This window comes from Oncorhynchus nerka, linkage group LG7 (assembly GCF_034236695.1).
Source record: "Oncorhynchus nerka isolate Pitt River linkage group LG7, Oner_Uvic_2.0, whole genome shotgun sequence".
Taxonomy (NCBI): domain Eukaryota; kingdom Metazoa; phylum Chordata; class Actinopteri; order Salmoniformes; family Salmonidae; genus Oncorhynchus; species Oncorhynchus nerka.
Window position 1 is genome coordinate 34843916 of NC_088402.1, and position 12364 is coordinate 34856279.

At 42.7% G+C, this 12364-nt stretch overlaps 1 protein-coding gene across 1 annotated transcript in view; it reads right to left on the reverse strand.

Annotated features, from left to right (window-relative positions):
- The window catches only part of mtx1b (metaxin 1b), a 34186-nt gene extending 22572 nt beyond the window's left edge, over positions 1-11614 (reverse strand). The window contains exons 1-2 of the mRNA XM_029663292.2: positions 11507-11614; positions 1263-1332 (exon numbers count right to left, since the gene is read on the reverse strand). Of these exons, the coding sequence (XP_029519152.1) occupies positions 1263-1332; positions 11507-11587 (151 nt within the window). The 5' untranslated portion in view covers positions 11588-11614. The remainder of the gene's footprint in view (positions 1-1262; positions 1333-11506) is intronic.
- Between the last annotated feature and the right edge of the window lie 750 nt (positions 11615-12364).

The window sequence follows — 12364 nt, forward strand, 5'->3', positions numbered from 1 at the left end:
GTCTGAACCCCCTGTGGTGTGAGGAAGCCAGGAGGGTGCAGCAAAACTGGGCTGGCATACAAAGAAGGTGGTACTGAGAGATATGAGAACGTCAGCTGCTCGCTGACCTTTTGACTGTTACCACACGACCTGTGACCCCTGTTCTACTCCAGTGAGAAGAGGGGGAAAGTAAGAGCTTCCTGTTCTCATATATCAAACCATTGCTTTCTTCATTCCTAAGGGTGAGTGAACGCAGACGGTAAAGTAACGCTATGGGAGTTGTGTGATGTGTGAGCCTGTACTGAGTTCAGTGAGTTCATTCCAAAAAAGGCATGGTGAGTACTAGGGCTGGGAATTGCCAGGGACCTCATTACGATATCAAAATGCTTAGATGCTGATAAGATAAGAATTGCAATTCTCCCTATTCTATATGTATTGTGATTCGATTGCGATTTGATGTTCCAAACATATTGCTCACTATACACTGTGTACAAAACATTAGAAACACCTTCATAATATTTACATGCACACCCTTTTGCCCTCAGAACAGTCTCAATTCTAAACGGTATCGAAAGCATTCCACAGGGATGTTGGCCCATGTTGACTCCAATGCTTCCCACAGTTGTGCCATGTTGGCTGGATGTCCTTTGGGTGGTGGACCATTCTTGATACTCACATGATACTGTTGAGTGTGAAAAACAGCAGCATTGCAGTTATTGACACATTAAAACCGGTGTAGCTGGCACCTTCTACCATACCCTGTTGAAAGACATTTCAAGCTTTGTCTTGCCCATTCACCCTCTGAATGGCACACATACACAATCCCTGTCTCAATTGTCTCAAGGCTTAAAAATCTGTCTTTAACCTGTCTCCTCCCCTTCATCTAGACTGATTGAAGGGGACTTAACAAGTGACATTAATAAGCTTTCACTTGGATTCATCTGGTCCAGTCTATGTCATGGAAAGAGCAGGTGTTCCTAATGTTTTGGACACTCAGTGTGTGTCTGCTGAAGAGAGACGAGACAGCATAAGAAAATGACTTTTGATCAGTCATGGAAATAAAAGTGCTGAAAACGTATTTAAAAGAAGATGAAAATACTGGAGTTTTAGCGCAGGTACTGCCGACTGGCGCTAGCCAAGCTACCTAGCAAAAAAATACAACATTTCAAATTGATACTTGAAGTCAAAATATCAATATAATATCATCCAAAATAATTTTTCAATATGTATCGATTTTTACGATAGTGAGAACAGAACATAGCAGTGCTCTGGGTTGGAATTACCTGTGGGGCTTCTCCAGGGGTTGGTGATCTTGTGGACTTTGAGTGGAGCACCAGCAAACTTGGCATAGGCCTGAGAGAAAGAAAGACAGAGAAACAGATGAGCAAACAGTTTCCAATAAAGTTTATGACTCAATATAATAAATGCCATTTAGTAGAAGCTTTTATCCAAAGCAAGTTACAGTAACGCGTGCATACATTTTACATATTGGTGGCCCCGGGAATCAAACCCAGAACCCTGGCTGTGCAAGCCCCATGCTCTATCAACTCTGCCATACAGGACCACAGTAATGGAGTCTTATGGATTACTTTGGTGCCTTATACTTTAGGACAGCGAGATGCCTCTTTCACCACAGAGAAACTATTCAAGCAAGAACACTTCTTCCAGATCGCACTGAAGAAATTACATGTCTTTGGAACTGAAGAGAGGTGCATGACTCTTTTCCGGCCAAAATACCAGATTACAAAGCTCATTACCTTCTTGAAAATTCAGTGAATGTTTAAATAACACAACGACTCCTTCAAAGACCAAGAGATCTCGTTAGGAAAACTCAAAAGGCAAGAATATTCTGACATTTTTAAACTCCCCTGTCGGAGTCTGTAATACCAACATGTTTCAAGCAGACCACTATAGTCCCTGTGCCCAAGAACACTAAGGTAACCTGCCTAAATGACTACCGACCCGTAGCAATCATGTCTGTAGCCATGAAGTGCTTTGAAAGGCTGGTCATGGCTCACATCAACACCATCATCCCAGAAACACTAGACCCACTCAATTTGCATACCTCCCTAAAAGATCCACAGATGATGAAATCTCTATTGCACTCCACACTAGAGGTCGACCGATTAATCGGAATGGCCGAATAATTAGGGCCGATTTCAAGTTTTCAAAACAATAACTTTTTTTTTTTACACCTATATTTAACTAGGTAAGTCAGTTAAGAACACATTCTTATTTTCAATGACGGCCTAGGAACGGTGGGTTAACTGCCTTGTTCAGGGGCAGAATGACAGATTTTTACCTTGTCAGCTCAGGGATTCAATCTTGCAACCTTACGGTTAACTAGTCCAACGCTCTAACCACCTGCCTCACGGGGAGCTTGCCTGTTACGTGAATGCAGTAAGAACCCAAGGTAAGTTGCTAGCTAGCATTAAACTTATCTTATAAAAAACAATCAATCAATCAATCATAATCATTAGTTAACTAAACATGGTTGATGATATTACTAGTTTATCTAACCGTGTCCTGCGTTGCATATAATCGATGCGGTGCACATTTGCAAAAAAGGACTGTCGTTGCTCCAACGTGTACCTAACCATAAACATCAATTCCTTTCTTAAAATCAATATACAGAAGTATATATTTTTAAACCTGCATATTTAGCTAAAAGAAAGGTTACCAGGCAATATTAACCAGGTGAAATTGTGTCACTTCTCTTGCGTTCATTGCACGCAGAGTCAGGGTATATGCAACAGTTTGGGTCGCCTGGCTCATTGCGAACTAATTTGCCAGAATTTTACGTAATTATGACATAACATTGAAGGTTGTGCAACGTAACAGCAATATTTAGACTTAGGGATGCCATCTGTTTAGATAAAATACGGAACGGTTATGTATTTCACTGAAAGAATAAACGTTTTGTTTTCTAAATGATAGGTTATTAATATGGTCGAATCCGTAAACTAAGGCTCGTTTTTCTGTGTGTTATTATGTCTATAATTAAGTCTATGACTTGATATTTGATAGAGCAGTCTGACTGAGCGGTGGTAGGCACCAGCAGGCTCGTAAGCATTCATTCAAACAGCACCTTAGTGAATTTTGCCAGCAGCTCTTCGCAATGCTTCAAGCATTGAGCTGTTTATGACTTTAAGCCTATCAACTCCCGAGATTAGGCTGGTGTAACCGGTGTGAAATGGCTAGCTAGTAAGCGGGGTGCGCGCTAATAGTGTTTCAAACGTCACTCGCTCTGAGACTTGGAGTAGTTGTTCCCCTTGCTCTGCAAGGGCCGCGGCTTTTGTGGAGCGATGGGTAACGCTGCTTCGAGGGTGGCTGTTGTCGATGTGTTCCTGGTTCGAGCCCAGGTAGGGGCGAGGAGAGGGATGGAAGCTATACTATTACACTGGCAATACTAAAGTGCCTATAAGAACATCCAAAAGTCAAAGGTATATGAAATACAAATCGTATAGAGAGAAATAGTCAGATAATTCCTATTATAACTACAACCTAAAACTTCTGACCTGGGAATATTGAAGACTCATGTTAAAAGGAACCACCAGCTTTCATATGTTCTCATGTTCTGCGCAAGGAACTTAAACGTTAGCTTTCTTACATGGCACAGATTGATCTTTTACTTTCTTCTCCAACACTTTGTTTTTGCATTATTTAAACCAAAATGAACATGTTTCATTATTTATTTGAGGCTAAATTGATTTTATTGATGTATTATATTAAGTTAAAATAAGTGTTCACTCACTATTGTTGTAATTGTCATTATTACAAATAAAATATACATTTTTTTTTAAATAATTTAAATCGGCCGATTTATCGGTATCGTCTTTTTTTGGTCCTCCAATAATCGGTCGACCTCTACTCCACACTGCCCTTTCCCACCTGGACAAAAGGAACACCTATGTGAGAATGCTATTAATTGACTACAGCCCAGCTTTCAACACCATAGTGCCCTCAAAGCTCATCAATAAGCTAAGGACCCTGGGACTACACACCTCCCTCTGCAACTGGATCCTGAACTTCCTGATGGGCCGCCCCCAGGTGGTAAGTGTAGGTAACAACATATCCACCACGTTGATCCTCAACACGGGGGCCCCTCAGGGGTGTGTGCTCAGTCCCCCCCCTGTACTCCATGTTCACTCATGACTGCACGGGCAGGCCCGACTCCCAACACCATCATCAGGTTTGCTGATGACACAACAGTGGTAGGCCTGATCACCGACAACGACGAGACCGCATATAGGGAGGAGGTCAGAGACCTGCCCGTGTGGCACCAAGACAACCACCTCTCCCTCAACGTGATCAAGACAAAGGAGATGATTGTGGACTACAGGAAAAGGAGGGCCGAGCACACCCCCATTTTCATCGACGGGGCTGTAGTGGAGCAGGTTGAGAGCTTTAAGTTCCTTGGCGTCCACATCACCAACAAACTAACATGGTTTGAGGGCACGACAAAACCTATTCCCCTTCAGGAGACTGAAAAGATTTGGCATGGATCCTCAAAATGTTCTACAGCTGAACTAGAGTATCCTGACTGGTTGCATCACTGCCTGGTATGGCAACTGCTCAGCCTCCGACCGCAAGGCACTACTGCGAACGGCCCAGTACATCACTGGGGCCAAGCTTCCTGCCATCCAGGACCTCTATACCAGGCAGTGTCAGAGGAAGGCCCTAAAAATTGTCAAAGACTCCAGCCACCCTAGTTATAGACTGGCGAGCAGTACCAGAGCGCCAAGTCTAGGTCCAAAAGGCTTCTAAACAGCTTCTACCCCCAAGCCATAAGACTCCTGAACATCTAATCAAATGGCTACCCAGATTATTTGCATTGCCCCCCCTATTTTACACTGCTGCTATTCTCTGTTATTATCTATGCAGTTACTTTAACTCTACCTACATGTACATATTACCTCAATTACCTCGAATAACAGGTACATTGACTCTGTACCGGTACCCCCTGTATATAGCCTCTTTATTGTTATTTTACTGCTGCTCCTTCAATTATTGTTAGTTTTGCTTATTATTCTTTCTTTTTTTTAGGTACTTTAAAAATGTTAAACTGCATTGTTGGTTAGGGCTCGTAAGTAAGCGTTTCACTGTAAGATCTACACCTGTTGTATTCGGCGCAATAAAATTTGATTTGATATCCAGGATTATCCTACCTTTACGAGGTAGAGCTTACAGCACTCCGAAACCCTTAAGGGCACATTACTTGCATTATGCTGACAGGGCAAGTGTCCAAATATTTCTATTTACCTCAACTTTAAGTTAAACCCTGAGGACGTCAGGCCAACAAAATGAAACAACCAACCTGCACTCCCTAAATTAGGTCTACATGTAGGCTAGGCCTCTTGAAAGTTGAGGGGGGATACATTCAATATTCACTAGACTCAAACTAGCTGGGTTTAATTGAAAACAAAGACGTCGATCATCGCTTTGGCATAAAGTAGGCTAAAAGTAGTCACCCTTACAGGGATTAACTTAAAATCTATCTGGGTGGTGGTGGTAGGAGGGGAAAGTAAAAGAAAGGAGAGGAGGGGTGACGAGCCCCTAAGTAGTCTTCCTGAGGTTCAAACCCCCCATTTTCTGAAACCCCTAGGAAACCGCAGTTAAAAAACATAAAACGCAGATACCCTCAACCGCGGAACTGTTGGCAAATTTCACTGAGGATTGAGGTACTCTGTGGCGCTCGGAGCGCTCTATAAATCATCTTCATTTTGGGGTGTCCATAGGGATGGAGAGGAATGCATAGCCTATTTCACATAGAGCAATAAAAACCTACAGTACCCTAAACAAACACTGAATGAAATTTACAAGGATATACAAGCCAAGTATGCTACAGCCTAAACTTGGCCCAGCTATCACATTCATTTTGAAATCCATCCTGGAAATGTTTAAAACGAGGGCCTGAACTAAACTCAGCAAAAAAGAAACATACCTTTTTCAGGACCGTCTTTCAAAGATAATTAGTAAAAATCCAAATAACTTCACAGATCTTCATTGTAAAGGGTTTAAACACTGTTTCCCATGCTTGTTCAATGAACCATAAACAAAACTTAGGACACTAAAGAGGCCTTTCTACTGACTCTGAAAAACATCAAAAGAAAGATGCCCAGGGTCCCTGCTCATCTGCGTGAACGTGCCTTAGGCATGCTGCAAGGAGGCATGAGGACTGCAGATGTGGCCAGGGCAATAAATTGCAATGTCCGTAGTGTGAGACGCCTAAGACAACGCTACAGGGAGACAGGACAGACAGCTGCTCGTCCTCGCAGTGGCAGACCACGTGTAACAACACTTGCACAGGATTGGTACATCCGAACATCACACCTGCGGGACATGTACAGGATGGCAACAACACCTGCCCGAGTTACACAAGGAATGCAAAATCCCTCCACCAGTGCTCAGACTGTCCGCAATAGGCTGAGAGAGGCTGGACTGAGGGCTTGTAGGCCTGTTGTAAGGCAGGTCCTCATTAGACATCACCAGCAACAACGTTGTCTATGGGCACAAACCCACCGTCACTGGACCAGACAGGACTGGCAAAAAGTGCTCTTCACTGACGAGTCACGTTTTTTTCTCACCAGGGCTGATGGTTGGATTTGCATATATCGTCAAAGGAATGAGCGTTACACCGAGGCCTGTACTCTGGAGCGGGATCGATTTGGAGGTGGAGGGTCCGTCATGGTTTGGGGCAGTGTGTCACAGCATCATCGGACTGAGCTTGTTGTCATTACAGGCAATCTCAACGCTGTGCGTCCTACTCCCTCATGTGGTACCCTTCCTGCAGGCTCATCTTGACATGACCCTCCAGCATGATAATGCCACCAGCCATACTGCTCATTCTGTGCGTGATTTCCTGCAAGACAGGAATGTCAGTGTTCTGCCATGGCCAGCCCGGATCTCAATCCCATTGAGCACGTCTGGGACCTGTTGGATCGGAGGGGAGGGCTAGGGCCATTCCCCCCAGAAATGTCCGGGAACTTGCAGGTGCCTTGGTGGAAGAGTGGGGTAACATCTCACAGCAAGAACTGGCAAATCTGGTGCAGTCCATGAAGAGGAGATGCACTGCAGTACTTAATGCAGCTGGTGGCCACACCAGATACTGACTGTTACTTTTGGCTTTGACGTGCTTTTACACCTGCATTGTTTGCTGTTTGGGGTTTTAGGCTGGGTTTCTGTACAGCACTTTGAGATATCAGCTGATGTACGAAGGGCTATATAAATAAATTTGATTTGATTTGATTTTGATTTGATTTGTTCAGGGACACATTATTCCATTTATGTTAGTCATATGTCTGTGGAACTTGTTCAGTTTGTCTCCGTTGTTGAAACTTGTGATGTTCATACAAATATTTACACATGTTAAGTTTTCTGAAAATAAAATGCAGTTGACAGTGAGAGGACATTTCTTTTTTTGCTGAGTTTACAAATAAGCTAGACTGCTGAAGAATTGAGTTCCTGCAAGGATCTAGCGTAGAGTAGGCTATACCACGAAAATGTGCCAACATTAGATGTTGGCTATCCCTGGATAATAATAACAAAATCAATGACTTTCCCAGAATTCCCAGTTTTTCCATAAATACTGGTTAGGAATATCCTGGAATCAGGAGGGAATAAGTGCAAAATCCAGAATCCGGGATTTCTAGAAAACCTGTGGATTGTAGGTCAATTGCAACCCTACACCTGACCAAGACACCTTTATTGTTAAGTAAAAAAAATATGTAGCTAAGAAAGTCAAATTAGGTCAACTGGCCTGGATGTTGATACTGTGAATGCATGCTGTCAAACAATGGTTCTTAATACCATGATGTGTTTTGTGCCCAGTATGTGTGGGTTCACATAGCAGGACAGCACTGACACAGCTTTAGAAAACGGCCCATGACTTAGGAAAATATCTTAAGTGAAAGAGATGAATTCTGTGGCCTGACAAAATAAAGCCCTGTCTGCCTTGTCATGGCAGATCATATAACACTGCCAAGTAGCCTCCAACCCCACAGTGACTGCTGTGCAGCTTTAGAGCAGCTAAGCAGAACATTCCTCCCTCCCTCAATCTGAGTGTGATGAAGTCCAAACATCACTTTCTCAGCACAGTAACTAAACAGTAGATTCCCTTATGTCTGAATGTAGACAGTTTGGGCCTATAGAGCTCTCATCTCTCTTTGAGTAGCTCAATTATCATAGCCTACCCTTTAGGCATTATCGTGCTGACCCGAACTGTGCTGGTCTGGCTTGGATATGTCTTTGACCCTAGATCGTAATTTCTAGCATGGTTCAAGCAACTAACCAATGCGTAACCAGGTCAGCACAGAACAGTTCATCCCGGCTTGTGAAATGGCTATTAGACCACTTTAAGCTCTCAGAATGAAGACAACCTTAATACTCGGATGTGTATACAAGAAAATCACCTTTACCCCTCGCATATGGCCTCTGTGTGTGACTGTAGTTATAATAAGAGAGGGTTCAGGACATTGTACCATATGTTAGAAACCATAACCCTACCCTCATCCCCCTCGGGTATGGGTTTAGTAAATGGAGACCCCACTTTGTTGCAGATGAGAATGAAAATCATTACATTTTTCCCTGCCACAGGAAAAATAGTGGGAGTCTTTCCTTCCCACTGTGGGATTTGCCAGACGCATTTAAATCCCATTTCCTTCAGGAAAAAAAGCTATTTGGGTTTGCCAGCTGAAGTGAGTCTGGCTCGAGGGAAACGAAAGAAACACTAAGGTCTAGATCACTATCCTAGTATGCCTAAGTCGTTAAACAGACGCTGTGGAATGAACATTGTTCATTAACATGGCATAATCAACAGTATTTAAAACCAACACCTGCCGGAGATGGGGAGAGAGATGATGTAGTCTATGGTTTATGCTGTATAGGCGGCATTGGAGCTTTAAAGTAAGAGCGTGGTAGTATTGTGCAGTGCAAATCATGTAAATTGAGAAAGCTCGACAAGCATTGGGTTTCAGATCCCCTAAAAATACAGACAAAGGAGGGAGCCACAGTAATTGACAGAGACCTTTGTCAGGCAGCAGGAAATGTCCTTGTGGCTCCCAATCATGTCTACACATATTTTGTTGGAACTTACACTACATGACCAAAGGTACACCTTCTCAAAAATCTTATCCCAAAACCATGGGCATTAATATGGAGTTGGTTCCCACATTTGCTACTACAACAGCCTACACACTTCTGGGAAGGCTTTCCACTAGATGGTGGAACATTGCTGTGAGGACTTGCTTCCATTCAGCCACAAGAGCATTAATGAGGTCGGGCACTGATGTGGGGAGCGATTAGGCCTGGCTCGCAGACATTGATCCAATTCATCCCAAAGGTATTTGTTGGGGTTGAGGTCAGGGTTCTATGCGGGCCAGTCAAGTTCTTCCACAGAGAGGTCAGTACAGGTCCATCAAAGCTTGGACCGAGAGCCTAAAAAACAGCTTCTATCTCAAGGCCATCAGATGGTTAAATAGCCATCACTAGCTGGCTTCCACCCGGTTACGCAACCCTGCACCTTAGAGGCTGCTGCCCTGTATACATAGACTTGGAATCACTGGCTACTAATAATGGAACACAAGTCACTTTAATAAATGTTTAAATAACGCTTACATACGGCTTTACTCATCTCTTATGTATATACTGTATTATATTCTACTGTATTTTAGTCAATGCTCGATTTTATAGACCTGTCAGCAGCGGGTGTGGGGAGGGGGTAACAGGGCATCTTTCCAAAGGAAACACCATTTTTTGTAAATTATACAAGGGGAAGAGTGTGTGCTTATTTATGTTTTCTTCCCCTTTCTTGGCTTTTCTCTAGTTTCTTAGAACCCCGCTAGTTGGGTGGTGGTGGTGATGATGATGGCTGCATGCTGTTTAGACAGCTGCACTGGACAGTGAGATAATCCATGCTGGGTAAATTAAAACCAAGACAAGTAATAACAGGCTAGCCAGGGTTCAAAGCAAGTCCCTATAACACCAACAAAAGGGGGCTAAAGTGAGAGCCGGTCCCTTTCCAGTCGCCACCATTCACAATGACATCAGCATCAATTGTGTGTTAGTTAAATGAAGTCTGCCATAGAATGAGGAATTATAATAATGTAATAGGATCTCTATGTTACCAGACCTCCGATGTTCACTGGAGGAATGAGCCTCCATATTAATTACCCTATGCCAAATACAAAGAAAACATCAGGCTAAAATTGGTTAAATTATTGACACTTTTTCTTACAGTCAAAGATCTCAAACACCATCTAGGAATTAAAGTCATGAAATAGTGTTTAATCTGTCCACAAATATTTGGGTGTATGAGAACACATTCTCATTTGCAGAAACAACCTGGGGAATAGTTACAGGAGGGGGATGAATGAGCCAATTGTAAACTGGGGATTATTAGGTGGCCAAATTTGGAATTTAACACCCGTCAGGACACCCGTTGAACATCCCATCCGAAAGATGGCACCGTTGATATTTTACCTTTATTTAACTAGGCAAGTCAGTTAAGAACAAATTCTTATTTTCAATGACGGCCTAGGAACAGTGGGTTAACTGCCTGTTCAGGGGCAGAACGACAGATTTGTACTTTGTCAGCTCGAGATTTGAACTTGCAACCTTTTGGTTACTAGTCCAACGCTCTAACCACTAGGCTACCCTGCCGCCCCTAATGCAGGGTGGTATGCTGCTGGCGAATTGTATGTTTAGTTAGAAGTAGTATATTAAACTAACTCTAAACTAAAGATTATTGCCATTGTAAATAATGTAAATGTTTCACATCACAAATGAATGCGTATTGTGAACTGGACATTGCAGTGGCCACTTATTAGTCACTTTAAGAATTTAAAAAATGACACTATAAATGACATTTATTTTAGGCCCAACTATTTTTTTTCCAGGGGCAAATTATGAAATTGGTGTCTGAGCAAAGAGAGTTGAGCAAAACAGAATGGAAAGCGTTTAACATAACCTTTGACAATTTAGGCCATTACTCGATCCTTGGCTTTAGCTAATACCAAGACATGTAGCTAGTTCAAATTGTCATCAAATTCAGCACTAGAAATTCTCAACACAATATTCCAACAGAGTAGTACAGTAGGCCGTTTAAGTCATGTCACACTTGACTTGTCAAAAGCAAGCAACCAGAAACCTGAAATTGGCTGTTCCCTGACCAAGTTGCATATCCAACTAGTTAACGTTACCTGGCTAAATAATAAGAGCATGTTTTACTGGATTTGAGCTAAATGTTATAACTGAGCTAACATAATGGAAACGTGACGATCATTGACCAGCCTAGGATTGTTGGATCAATGCATGTCATGTTGTCAATAACACATGATGTAGTTAGTTAGCTAGCTAACATGAGTGTGCATTCAAGTCATTCATCAAAGCGGAGCTAACCGTTAGCTAGCTAGCTAGGTCACCTCAGTCCTCACCCACTGTTGCCTTGTGTTGAAGGGAAATTATTTATGCGACGACAGTAACGGTGAATAATAATTTACGTATTGTAATCACCTATTGTATTTCTTACCAAAACGGTTAGACAGTCTGTATCAACTGAGGGTAAACCCCAATCGCCTTTCCAGCAGTACAACTCCAAGGGGGCAGCCATCTTAATTTGTTAACCCTTCACTCGGAAGCTAAGCTGCGAACGCCTCGATAACATCGACAGTGTCATTGTGCAAAATCGTACGCAGCATCATCTGGATGTGTCCAATATGGATGGATGTGTTCAACATTCACATTCTACTACCATTTCGGTCAAGCCTTCTGTGCATACAATTTGATGCATACGTTCGATAAATCCACACAGAACGCACTGCTTCTGCAACGCAATGCTGCAAGGAACACGCAGCGTTCCATTGGAAATGAATGTACTTCTGGGGTACCAAAACCCTAAACACTGTCGGTGTGATCAAGGCGTTCGCGCCACTGTAACCACTGACAACAATCTCAGGACTTCCCTAGCAACGTTGAATGAAGGAACAGATATAACAATGAGCTATTTGATGAAGACACAAGAAGGGAGGACAAAGATGGTGAATACATGAAGATACCGGTAATTCACTGAGGCTGTTTACCAATGAAAAAAAATATTATTCTCCGATGAGATTTAATGGCGGTTGGCATCCAATAAATGTTGCATTACCGCCACCTACTAGACTGGAGTACAACCCCGTACACTTTGCTTGAATAAATAAATAAACACATACCCTAACATCTAACACCACACTCATATTTGTATTTATTTTTATAACAAATAACACCACCCTACCCTATTTAAATCTATTTAGTCCTACCTCAGGCCAACAACCTGAAAGGCTGCGACACCACCACTTAACACACCCAATTACTTCTCTGCAGCTGCCACCACAACCTCAATTTTCTG